Source organism: Pseudorca crassidens, chromosome X (assembly GCF_039906515.1).
Source record: "Pseudorca crassidens isolate mPseCra1 chromosome X, mPseCra1.hap1, whole genome shotgun sequence".
Classification (NCBI taxonomy): domain Eukaryota; kingdom Metazoa; phylum Chordata; class Mammalia; order Artiodactyla; family Delphinidae; genus Pseudorca; species Pseudorca crassidens.
In genome coordinates this window covers 105,537,930-105,549,960 of record NC_090317.1, presented here as the reverse complement: position 1 = coordinate 105,549,960, position 12,031 = coordinate 105,537,930, and the positions used below count along the sequence as shown (strand labels likewise).

At 38.5% G+C, this 12,031-nt stretch overlaps 1 protein-coding gene across 2 annotated transcripts in view; it reads right to left on the bottom strand.

The window, feature by feature from the left end:
• Positions 1-12,031, bottom strand: part of DMD (dystrophin) — a 2,128,065-nt gene that overhangs the window by 747,687 nt on the left and 1,368,347 nt on the right. For both annotated transcript variants that reach the window (XM_067723245.1, XM_067723244.1), the window contains exon 49: positions 1,760-1,861. In XM_067723245.1, coding sequence (XP_067579346.1) covers positions 1,760-1,861 — 102 coding nt within the window. The remainder of the gene's footprint in view (positions 1-1,759; positions 1,862-12,031) is intronic.

The window sequence follows — 12,031 nt, the reverse complement described above, 5'->3', positions numbered from 1 at the left end:
GGAGGGAAAGAGAAAAGAAAGAAGAGGGCTGTCTCTACACAGTCGTTTCAAGGGATATGAAAGTGAAGGACGTTAACACCTCCTTGCTTTCTCTTTCACTTCAGAAAGGTAATTCCCCTCTTATGTCACTAATGCTACAATAGAAATTAGATCTCACAGTGGCCCAGGAGTTGAGGGTATGATAAAGTAGCTTCAACTGCCTGGATTGTTTACATACAATGAAAACAAAAATTTTCTGGTTGACTTTCAATTAAGGCTTTCCCTCTGCTTTTTAATAAAGGCACTAAAGCAAAAGCCAATTGAAATGCATGTCTGTAATCTGTAACAATTATGCCAAATCCTGCATAAAGTCTTCGAGGATCAAACAAGAGTAGGCAGAACAGACCTACAAAATGGTCCATTGGTCTGTCGCATTGCTTGCTAAGAAAGTCACTCTGTTAATCGAGAAAGCTGTCTGCTTGGGGACTGGCTTTCTCTAGAGCATCAAAAGAAACCCTGAAATTTGCTGCTTTCCGGACCTTTTCTAGCTCTCCAATCTAAATACTGTACACATTGCTACTTTATGAAAATTATCATACCAGGCCTACACTGGATGCAAATTATTTTGGGGGGATGTTAGGAGTGGGGACAATGTATTCCTGTATAAATGTCTATCGATATCTACAGAGGAAATCTGTGCCTTTCACCACCTGGTGTTTGGACATTGCGTTTAGGCTGAAACTTCAAATTTACCTAAGAAGAAGCCCCTTGTAAACTGTAAGGAAAACAAACAAGCTTCTAGAAATGAAGCGACACAGTGCAAGTCATGGCAGTGTTATTTGCAAGGACAAACTACTTCTGTATAATGAGGTTATTGACCTGCACTGTTTTAGAGCAGTTTTAAACATGAGGGTGAGGCCCACTAAATCTCAGCCTGCAACAGTAGCTAGAGAAACCAGGACTGATCAATAAACAGCCACCATTACAGGCTCTTGGGAACCTTCATCATAATGGGAGCCATTATAATTTTGGTCAGGTACAGAAAATAAGGTGACCTATACCTAACGTCTATTTATCACTGGATTCTCATTAGCAAGTGGAAGCCATTGATTAGCTATTTTTTGAAAACTGAGCTGGTTTCCCATTTCTCTCTTCATGTAACAGCCCTGTGAATAAATGTGTCCTAGACTTCAAAATGCACATGGGGAAAAGAAAGAAGTAGAAAGCTTTCTCCCTGGCCAGCTTTTTATCGAAGAGAGAAGCAATTACATGACATTCCACTACAAATTCTTGACCCAATAAAGTACTGAAGCCCGAATGCCGATTTTCCTCTTTCATAAGAAAGAGCAACAGAGAAAAGAAAGGTCATGGACCATATTGTGATTCTTTACAGCTGTTGGAGACAGACAGTATGATGCAGTAGCTTGATTTGAATTAAGCCAAATGATATGAAAAGCATCAAGGCTGGCAAGCGAAGCAACAGAGCCTCAAAGAATTTAATCTACCTTGAAGGTGGGAGTACTTTTTGTATTGATGGCAGCGCACCAGGACAGAAATGAGTCCTTTAATGCAATGACTCGTTAATAGCCTTAAGATCACAATACATAAATAGGATATGTTGATCAAAAAGATAGCTCTGCCTCTCCTATTGCAGGATGGCCAATATTTCTTTACAAGTTATTTCATCGATAATAAATAGACCATGTCAATGGCAAATGTACAACAGGGGAAGCATAACCCATTATGAGGTAATGGATATTGCTAGAGGTTGCTTCATTACCTTCACGGGCTGAGTGGCTGGTTTTTCCTTGTACAAATGCTGCCCTTTAGACAAAATCCCTTCCACATCCGGCTGTTTAGCTTGAACTGCTACTTCAGTTTCCTGGGGAAAAGAGCACATACAGTGCAGATTAACTTCACAGTTAGCAATACAATTACTAAATTTAAATATACCCTTGGAGACTCCACATGTATTGCAGATCAATTTCTGTACAGTACATAGGGGCACAAAGTAGTTTTCAGTGCAGAGAAAAGAAATGGAGGTCTTTGGGCTTCCCTGGTGGCGCAGTGGTTGAGAGTCCGCCTGCCGATGCAGGGGACACGGGTTCGTGCCCCGGCCCGGGAGGATCCCACATGCCGCGGAGCGGCTGGTCCATGAGCCGTGGCCGCTGAGCCTGCGCGTCCGGAGCCTGTGCTCCGCAACGGGAGAGGCCACAGCAGTGAGAGGCCCGCGAACCGCTAAAAAAAAAAAAAAAAAAAAAAAAAAGAAATGGAGGTCTTTGTGAAACACACCAAAGTTTAAAAAATTTACCCCGAATCTTCTTGAGTTATGTCATAATACTATTATATAGAAACAGAGACACTTTATATTTTTCCAAAAAGTAGAATGCAATAATGAGAAGTATGATCCATGAATATGATTAATATGGATAAATACTATTGTTAGCTTCAATAATCTCAGTAATCCTAATGTCCATTGTACTCCACAAACCTCTTATTTTAATAGGATTCTTCTCGGGACTCTGGTTCCAAAATTTTATTTTGAAATAGAAACCAAATAAATCTTTCCACATCATTGTCAAAATTATTAACTTTCTTTCCAAAAAGTAAACACTTAAAGCACAGTATCAAGGCTTATTAATTATTAAGCAGTCAAATTAAACAGGCTTTTTGAGGAATGATTAAATTATCTTTAAAAATGTGTTTTTCCTTAGTCTGGAGAAGATTGAAGCATGACCGTATGACCAAAAAACGAAACAAAACACAACACAAGAAAAAAACATCCTCTTCAGATATATGAATATAAAGTGCTTTGCTACTGGGTGCTGTCTTGCTCTCCTGAAGAGAGGACAAAAGAAACGTGCGTAAATTGAAGCTGAAGGAAGTGAAGTTAAATATTACAGAAGACTTTTTGGATGTAACACTTGTTAAACACTAGGATGGAGTATCGATTAATCAATGTCAGGCGTCAGTCAGGGCCTGGCAATCTTCCCCAGATGGCAACTCCTGATTAACACATATCCCTCTGCCTCCCGCTCCTACCCTGTAGCCTCCCAGCACTGCTGTGTATACGTGTCTTCATGCCACTGTTTCCTTTATCCACTGTGTTTGTACCTGTCCTCTCTCAGCTCATCTGAGCAGGGTGTCCTCTGAACCCAAATTACCGTAATCTTATATGGCACAGTAGGATGTCCTGTAACTTGTGAGTGCTCATCGCATGCTCTTGAGAAGGATTATTTCTTCAGTTCTTATAATAAATAGCAATGGGAGGTAGGCACTTTGGTTAAAAGGGTCCATAACATGAAGACTAACTCCACGTGTTAAATGGGTACGTTTGCCACACACACACACACACACACACACACACACACATCACCTTTAGAGACAATAATTCTGGAACAAACCTAGAATTGTAAGTATCAATTTACTCTTTATGATAAAAAGTTCTAAATGTGATTTTTTTTAAAAAAAATTGCAAAATTGTAACAAGTTCAAAATCGGAGTGTACTTTGTGACGGCTGGGTAATTCCTTCTTCCTTTAAAAATGATTTATAAGTACACCCAGTGTAAATTCTATACCTTCAGAAAATGAGCACAAATAGTCTATAATTTTACCACTGTTTCAGGTATGCAGTAGATGACGAGCACTAACACCTTTCTCTCCCTGCCCCTAGTCTTCAATCGCAAATAAAGAGTTCCAAAGATCACAAAGAATCGATGCCACTATTGAGAAGGCACTGGCAAATAACCAGGATTAACAGACTGCATTTGATATGACAAGGAAGTCCCTCAGGAAATAAACACACAAATTTTAATTCATGAAAGTTTCACTGGCAAATGAACAGAAACAGCAGCAAGGCTGACATGAGAGCAGCCCCAATATTACTTAGAGCTCCAAGTTCTAAAGTGGTGCTTATTAGATGGACTGTGGAAAAGGTGGCATGCCATGTGAAATGTCTATGTTTTGCAACTGCAGAAAGTAAAATATTTCCTCTTCAGGCCACTGAATTTGCCCTAGATTTAGCCCTCTGATGAATGAGCACTACAAAGTCACATCAGTTCCGTTTATAGAAATGTTTCCTAGTAGCATGTCCTTTCATCAACACTATTGCCATCTCTTCGTCCTTTAATGAAATAATGGAGAGTTTAAGTACCTGGATAAGATTTACACCCGGTCCAACAGAAATAGAGCAATGGGTGAGAGAAATCATGTTCAGTTCTTAATTCTTTGTGGGTACTTTCCCTTCGCAATTTGTTGGAGAACTAGATATCTAATGATATGCACCTTTGATAAACTGCTTTAGAAAGAACATTTTGAAGATACATTTCTACAATTTACCTCACTACATTTAATTGTAGTGTGAATTTATTAGTTAAAAGATAGGTCACTTATTGAGGGTCGAATTTTATTGCTTGAAGGGTCAACTGTAGTAAATACAATTAAATTTCCTTAAAATGTCTCTTAGTATAGTTTTCTTAAGTTGGTGTGAAAAAATACACTATGACAAGCTGATCATCACCATGAAAAAAATGGAAGTATGTGTGAGACAAATTTAAAAATTTTGATATCCCTCCATGCAATTAAAACTTGACATGGAAAAATTGAAAAGCAAGCAAACAAACAAAAAAGCCCAGCCAAATCACATGACTATGCAGAGATAAGAAAAAGCTGAAATCATTAGCTGTGCTGAAAACATCAACCAACTGCTAGAGTGACTGCTAGAGTGATTATGTCACTATAATAATGTTAACAAACCAGAGTTGCTAAGACTTTACCATATGTCAAAACACTGTACGTTTCATACATTTTTTCCTCATACTTACACTCCTACAAAAAGGGTATTATCTGGGACTTCCCTGGTGGCGCAGTGGTTAAGAATACACCTGCCAATGCAGGAGACACGGGTTCCATCCCTGTTCTGGGATGGAGCAACTAAGCCCGTGTGCCACAACTACTGAGCCTGTGCTCTAGAGCACACGTGCCACAACTACTGAAGCCCGCGCGCCTAGAGTCCGTGCTCCACAACAAGAGAAGCCACTGCAATGAGAAGCCTGCGCACCGCACCGAAGAGTAGACCCCGCTCGCCGCAACTAGAGAAAGCCCGCGCACAGCAATGAAGACCCAACACAGCCAAAAATAAATAAATTTATAAAAAAAGAAACGGTATTATCTAATTTTGCAGATGCTAAAACTGAGGGAGATTAAGTCAATTGTCCAAGGCCATGTAGCTTGCAAATGGCAGAGTTGATATTATTACCGGGAAGTGTGTATCACTAAACCTCCACTTTAGCCCTCCTTTGTTGAGCATAGCGTGTATGTGTATGTGTGTGTGTGTGTGTGTGTGTGTGTGTGTGTGTGTGTGTGTGTGCACGTGCTAAAACTGGCAGCCACATCTCTTACTATCATGTTAATTTTTTCCCTCTTCTTTAACTCCAATACATTCTATAGTATCCTTCCAGTGTAAAAATGAAAGAAAATCCTGCCTCTTCCCACCGGAAAATAAATTCTTACATAGCTTTTAAAAAGCTTCAAGGGTGTCTCTTTGTGGGTTTACAATTGCCAAACTGATGATATCCAGGTCAGAGAATTGGTTTGAGCAAATCTTTTATCTCACAAATGGCCTCACATCTTTATATGATTTAAGACAAGGTGAAGGAGGTCACCACTAAAATGGAAACACAGCTAATTATAGTGGCCAGTTTTTTGTAAGTAGGAAGTGTTCAACTTCAAAGAACATTCAGACAAGAAAGTCTTCATGGGATTTCAACCAAAAAAATCTCACTTCTAATAATAGAACATTTCCATTTAAGTTTTTCCCTCTGCCTTATTCTTAATATATCCCCTGTAATATAAGATTGCACACCAGGAGTTAAGACCCTTATGATGTAACTAGAGTTTTTTTTTCCAACATAGTATTGACAGTTCACTAAAATCTCATGCATAATTTTAAGTATATAATTTTTATTAAATAGGTAATAGGAATAACCCTTCATCGATACTAGGAGAATACTGCAGTGTACTTTAGAAAAATCCAGCCTTGATAGGTTTTCAGAATGGAGTAACTCTCTAAGCACCTTCAGTCTTATTTCTTATTAGACAGCATTACTAATATTGCTGGTGGTGTTGGTCTGATGAGCAGCGAAGCAACGGTTAGTGGTAAAAAAGACTGAACCCCTTTGAGGATGAAAGTAACAATTCATATGCAAATTAACGTAACTTACATTCTCTAAGAATTTATTCATTGACTACTGTATTTCTAATTCAATATTAAACTGATTGCACACTTTTTTTTTAAACTAGAAATTTGGTGCTAAGGATAATATAAGAGAGCTACATTTTGCCTTGTTTTCCTTTATTATTTTAAATTTATTTATATTTCTATCATTTTACTTATTGCTAACCTTAGAATATATCAATATGTATGTATATATATATAAGTGTATATATACATAAAAATATATATCACAACATAAAAAGGGTGGGTGAATACACTCTCTTCCCCGTTGACTTTGGGCTTTACCACATGCCTCACTTAGGTCAATGGACTGTGGGCAGACATGACTGCATGACAGCTCTGAGCTAGGTCTTTAAAGGCAATTCAGGATTTGCTAGTACCTCTAGTTCCTGCCTTCCACCATGAGAGAATAATGTATCATAAAGAAGCTGCTCTTTCAGCCTGGGTTCTGGAATGAGAAGACATTTGGAGCAGATCCACAGCCTAGGATGAGAAAATCTGAACTTGACCCATAGCGTAGAGTAAAGCTGCCACTGATCTGCAGACACCTGGATGAGTGATCAATGTTTGTTCTTGCAAGTCACTGGGATTTGGGGGTCATTTGTTACTGCAGCAAGAGCTGACAATTACAATGTTATAGTGAAAAAAGCAAACAAATATATGGCTTTCTGGGGAGAAAAAACAAAGTAAACCTTTAAAATAAATGGGCGCTAGTCACATATATTGACTGCACTGTCTCTCATTCCATATACAAACTGTTTGCTAAAAAGGGTGGCAAGAAACGAAAAATGAAATGGAATCAATATTGTGTTAGAGCCTGACTTCTCTGGCTTAGATTGTCAGGCAGACTCTGACAAACGAAGGCTGATGGATGGAAAAACACAACATTGTGCAGCTGAGTTTCTCTTTTCCCTCATGCTGAGTGACTATTCTTTTATTTATCTACAATTAGGTTTGCTAGACCACAGCAACACGACTCTCCTTCACTGTAACTGCAGCCTGTCAAGTACGTGCCAAGCTGATTGACAAAGAATGACAGGTTCTCTCTTTCCATTCTGAGCTAATCAAGGGCAGCCCACCAAAGGGAGGTTTTCTTCTGATTTAGAGATTTATGGATTTCAAAAATAATCTGGTCAAATATACAAAATAAAATGCCATATTGATTTTTAAAGTGGCAAGTGTTCTGAAGCTAAGAAGATAGAATCTATTAAGGTACACACTTGGAATATTCAAGGCCAACCAAAGAGAGGACATAGGTGTGACCATCAGGTAATGAGACTGATATCCAGAAGCCACTTGTAGAAGCCCTCCATTCATAAAGATGGGGTTTCAAAGTCCTTTTGGCGGTAGAATGCCTTTGGCAAACGAAATCTTACCCAACCCTCCCCAGCATACTAATCAATTCATTCAGTAAACATATACTGAATAAAAGAGCACCTATTATGTTCTAAATACTATTTTGATACTGGATATATCACAGTCAATAAAACAGACAAAATTTTTCTGTTCTTGTGAAGTTTACATTCTAATGGGAACCATGGACGATAAAATATAAATTATGGCACATCCAAGGATGAAAAGTGCTAAAGTGAAAACAAAACGAAACACAGCAAAGCATCAAGTGGGGATAGGAGGTGTATGTGTGAGCTAAGGGAACGTGGGAGGTGGACATTTGAGAAAGTGCCTCCAGGGGAAAAGCCTCACTGAGAAGGTGACATTTGAGAAAACATTAGGAGGGACTGAGGGAGTGAATCAAGCAGTATTTCAGGGAAGAACAATCCATGCGAGGGCAACAGCAAGTGCAAAGGCCCTGTGGCAGGTGTGTGTCTGGCATGGTCAATGCAAGTATAAGGAAGCCGGGGTAAGAGAAGTCTACCGAGCAAGGGAAGCAAGCCAGAGAGATCGGGGAGGGTAGGTCCTGCAGGGCAATTATGTGAGGACTTGGGCTGTTACTCTGAGTGATATTACGAGGCACAGGAGGGTTTTCAGCAGAGGAGTGATATGATCTGACTTATTTTTTAACATCATTCTCGCTGCTGTGTTAAGATTAGACTGAAAGAATGCAGAGAATAGACAGTAATTATGAGCAGACTCCCAAGGGGGTTTGTTAAATCTACATTGCTTGGAGGGAAGTACTTGCTTGCTGCAACCCAATGTACTTACTCCAAAAATCTTTATACATACAGTTCTTAAATGAGGACTAAATCTCTGATCTGGTTTAATAGCACAGGACACTGCTTGGAGCAGTCTCATTCATTGAAACTGGTGCTCTCCAGGTTTTACTATGTTCCTGAGTCCTTAGTGGTGACAAGTGTGGGCTCTTCAGCCTGGTTATCTAAACTCCAACCGTGGCATGAATTGACTAATTGCAATAAAGACCATATGGCCCATAAATCCTAAAACATATTCTAAAACCCTTGCTATTTGGCCCTTTGCAGAAAAAGTTAGCCAACGGCTGATCGAGAGAAATGGTTAGGATTGGCATTTGTGACTCTAAAAACCTTCAGGTACACAGAAAAATTATATTTTTAAAGATAAAACACAAGTGACATTTTGCCTTTTACATCCTTATATACACACATAGACGTAGTCAAACAATTTATAGTTATACTTTAGAGAGGGCTCAACAAATATTTTAGGCGTTGTGGGTCATACGGTTCCTGTCATACCTGGAGTCTGCCACTATCATGTAAAAGCAACCATAGACAATATGCAAACAAGTGAGCGTGGCTGTGTTTCAATAACTATTGACAAAAAGACAGAGTGGACTGAATTTGGCCCTTGGACTATAGTTTGCTGACACCTGCTTTGATGTATTACAGTGTTCTTGGAAGTAATCAGACTACGGATAAGAACATGTGAGTTCTAGGCTTATTAAATCCTGAGCTGGGGCAAGTTACTTAAATTCTCTAATTTCAGTATCTTTAATTATAAAATGGATGAAAGTGAGAGAGATTATTGTGGATACAGGGTTAAAAACAACTTTTTCCCCTCTGCATCAGACTTTGACCTTCAAAGAACTTTCTAGCTGTATTTTCCCTGGAAACCCGATAAAATTGGAATGTCAAATGTGTTAGTAGGCAGCATTGCTTCTGCAAAAAAAAAAAGACTGGTAAATTACACCTGGCTTAGGAGTTCTACATTTGAACTACAAATGTGTAAGGGAAAGTGATAGTTTTGGGGATCTCCTGAGCGCAGTAACTCTTGTAATTGAGCATGTACCTTTCAAGGATCTTGGAAACTCTGTCTGTGTTATAAGACGTTAGCTCCTGGGACCCATGAAGCTTCTAGGCCAGGGATGACCCAGCACCACTGTGTGAGTCTGCTTTCTTTTTACTTGAACTATCATCTGAGAGCGTGCAGGTGCTGCAAAGAGAGTAGCTCTTGGATGGCTCGGTGAATGTTGTACAAACTGCTGTGTATTCTAAGCCCACTGAAGAGAGATGCCTGATCCCGCCTTCCTGGGAAGCTGTGCTTCTGTTCCTGTAGCTTCTAAGCGAATTTAAAGCTGCATGTGGTTAATGCTAGCCTTGTTCAGCTGCACATAAGAAGACTCACTGACGGGCTTGACAAGAATCATTTCTAAGACCCACATTTTATTTCCACAAATATACTGCTCTGAATTGGGATACGTTTTACAAATGATGGGATGCCATAGTCTACTTGGCAGCACCTTTTCCTTAGTGACAGATAAAATAACGATGCATATTCTAATCAATGGTGTCTTAGAAACAATGAAATATGGTATGTGACCAGGATATTCACAGTAGGTCAGGATCAAATGATTTAGTAATATGCAAAGGTAATACTAACTGCTACCATTTATTGAGAACTTACCAAGTACAAACACTCTGCTATGCACTTAACATTAATCATTTTAAGTAATCTCATTCAATCTGCACTGCAGAGCCGTTCAGCGGACATTATTATCATTTTTCAGATTAGAAAACTGCAGTCACGAGAGGTTAAGAAACTCGCTTAAGGCACAAGCTAACAAATAGTGGATGTGAGATTTGAACCCTGGTCTGTCTTGATGCATATCCTGAATACTTATTTACTATACTATAGGTTATATTAAGTATGGTACAAATATACAAGATTTTATTTGATGAATCACAGGGTTTAGAACCAGAATAAAGTAGTTTTGATTAATGTGTAATTTTAGTTTAAATCAGGGTTTCTCAACCTCAGCACTACTGACATTTTGGTCTGGGTAATTATTTGTTGCAGGCAGCTGCCCGGTGTATTGTGGGATATTTTACAGCACACTTGGTCACTGTTCACAAGATGCCAGTGGCACTTCCTCCTTCCCCGGATGTGCCAACCAAGAATATCTTCAGACGTTGACGAATTCCCCTGGAGAATAAATCACCACTAATTGAGAACCACTGAATTACTGAATGTGTGAATGAACAAATGAAAGAATGTCTATCTACTCATGGTCTACATTTCCAGTATACATGAAATAGTATGATTTCATATGAACACCTTTCTTTCCTTTTTCCTTTTTCTTATATGGAGCACTGTTTGCAACGCCAGATGTTTACGTATATTTTTTCAGATGCACTACTATGCACACTATGACTCTTAAACCACATTTGAATGTGGTTCTGATGAACTCTAACCATAATCGCATGTTTCCCTTCCAGCTGAATTGTTCCTCAAAACATTGCTTTCAATAACCCACAGGGATTAAGGAACACAGCGGATTCTTCAGAATGGAGAGACATATATAACAAAGTAATTTTTCCAGATCTCTGCATCATCTTGTCCTTTCTTTGTACATTCACCTTGGCTAATGGTATTTGCATTATTTCTAACTGATATGGCACAACCCTAAATTATCATCCATATGGTAAATGGACATAGTCCTTAAAAAAGTAAGTATTATTAAACACTAGAAGTTTCTTTTTAAAATATAAAACAGCAGTTAGGAAAATTTTCATTGAAAGCAAAGAGCAATTCAATTCTGACTTCATGACTGACATACACTTCAAAAAATATTAAAGATGCTTTGTTTTTACTGTTAAGTGTTGTACCAAAATTATAGTCATTATATAAAACAACTCTTTCTAAATTCTTCAATAACTTGCAAACTCAAAGAGTCAAATGAGTTGCTGAATTAAGCTTGTATTTTAAAAAAACAGCAACAAAAACATCCGAGATTTCTCTTCTAAACAGCTTTTCCTTAAACATGTATAGAAAACAAAGCAAACATGAAGGTTTCTGAAAAGAAGGAAAATAACACGTGATGGACTAAAGCCCCTTCTTTGGTTCACACAACACGTTAGCTTTCATCTTGGGTCCTAGGTCTTCAATTACTCTGCCGTACTTAGTTTTTATAGTCTTGCAACTTTCTATGATTTCTACCATTCCAGCAAGGTGAGCATATTTCATTGGTCTCCTGTAAAGTCAATGATAAGGTTTTGGGTAAGGAACTATGGACCTGTATGTTAGATTCATATAACTGCTAGAATCCAGAATATACAGAGAACTCATATCATCTGTAAGAGAAACCAAACAATCTAACAGAAAATGGGGCCAAGAATGTGAAGAGCCAACTCATGGATAGAAAAATCTGAATGGCCAAGAAACATGAAAAACTGTTCAACCACCGATATGCAAATTAATGTAATACATTCGTGCCATTTCCTGTTGCTGTGGAAAGCAATTTATGATATATAATAAAGATATGAATATTCTGATGAGCCAGCAGTTCTACTTCTAGGTATTGTCACATGGTTTATGAGGAGACCTACAAAGAATGTTCTTTCAGCACTGTTCACGTTAGCGAAAAATTGGAAACAACCTAATGA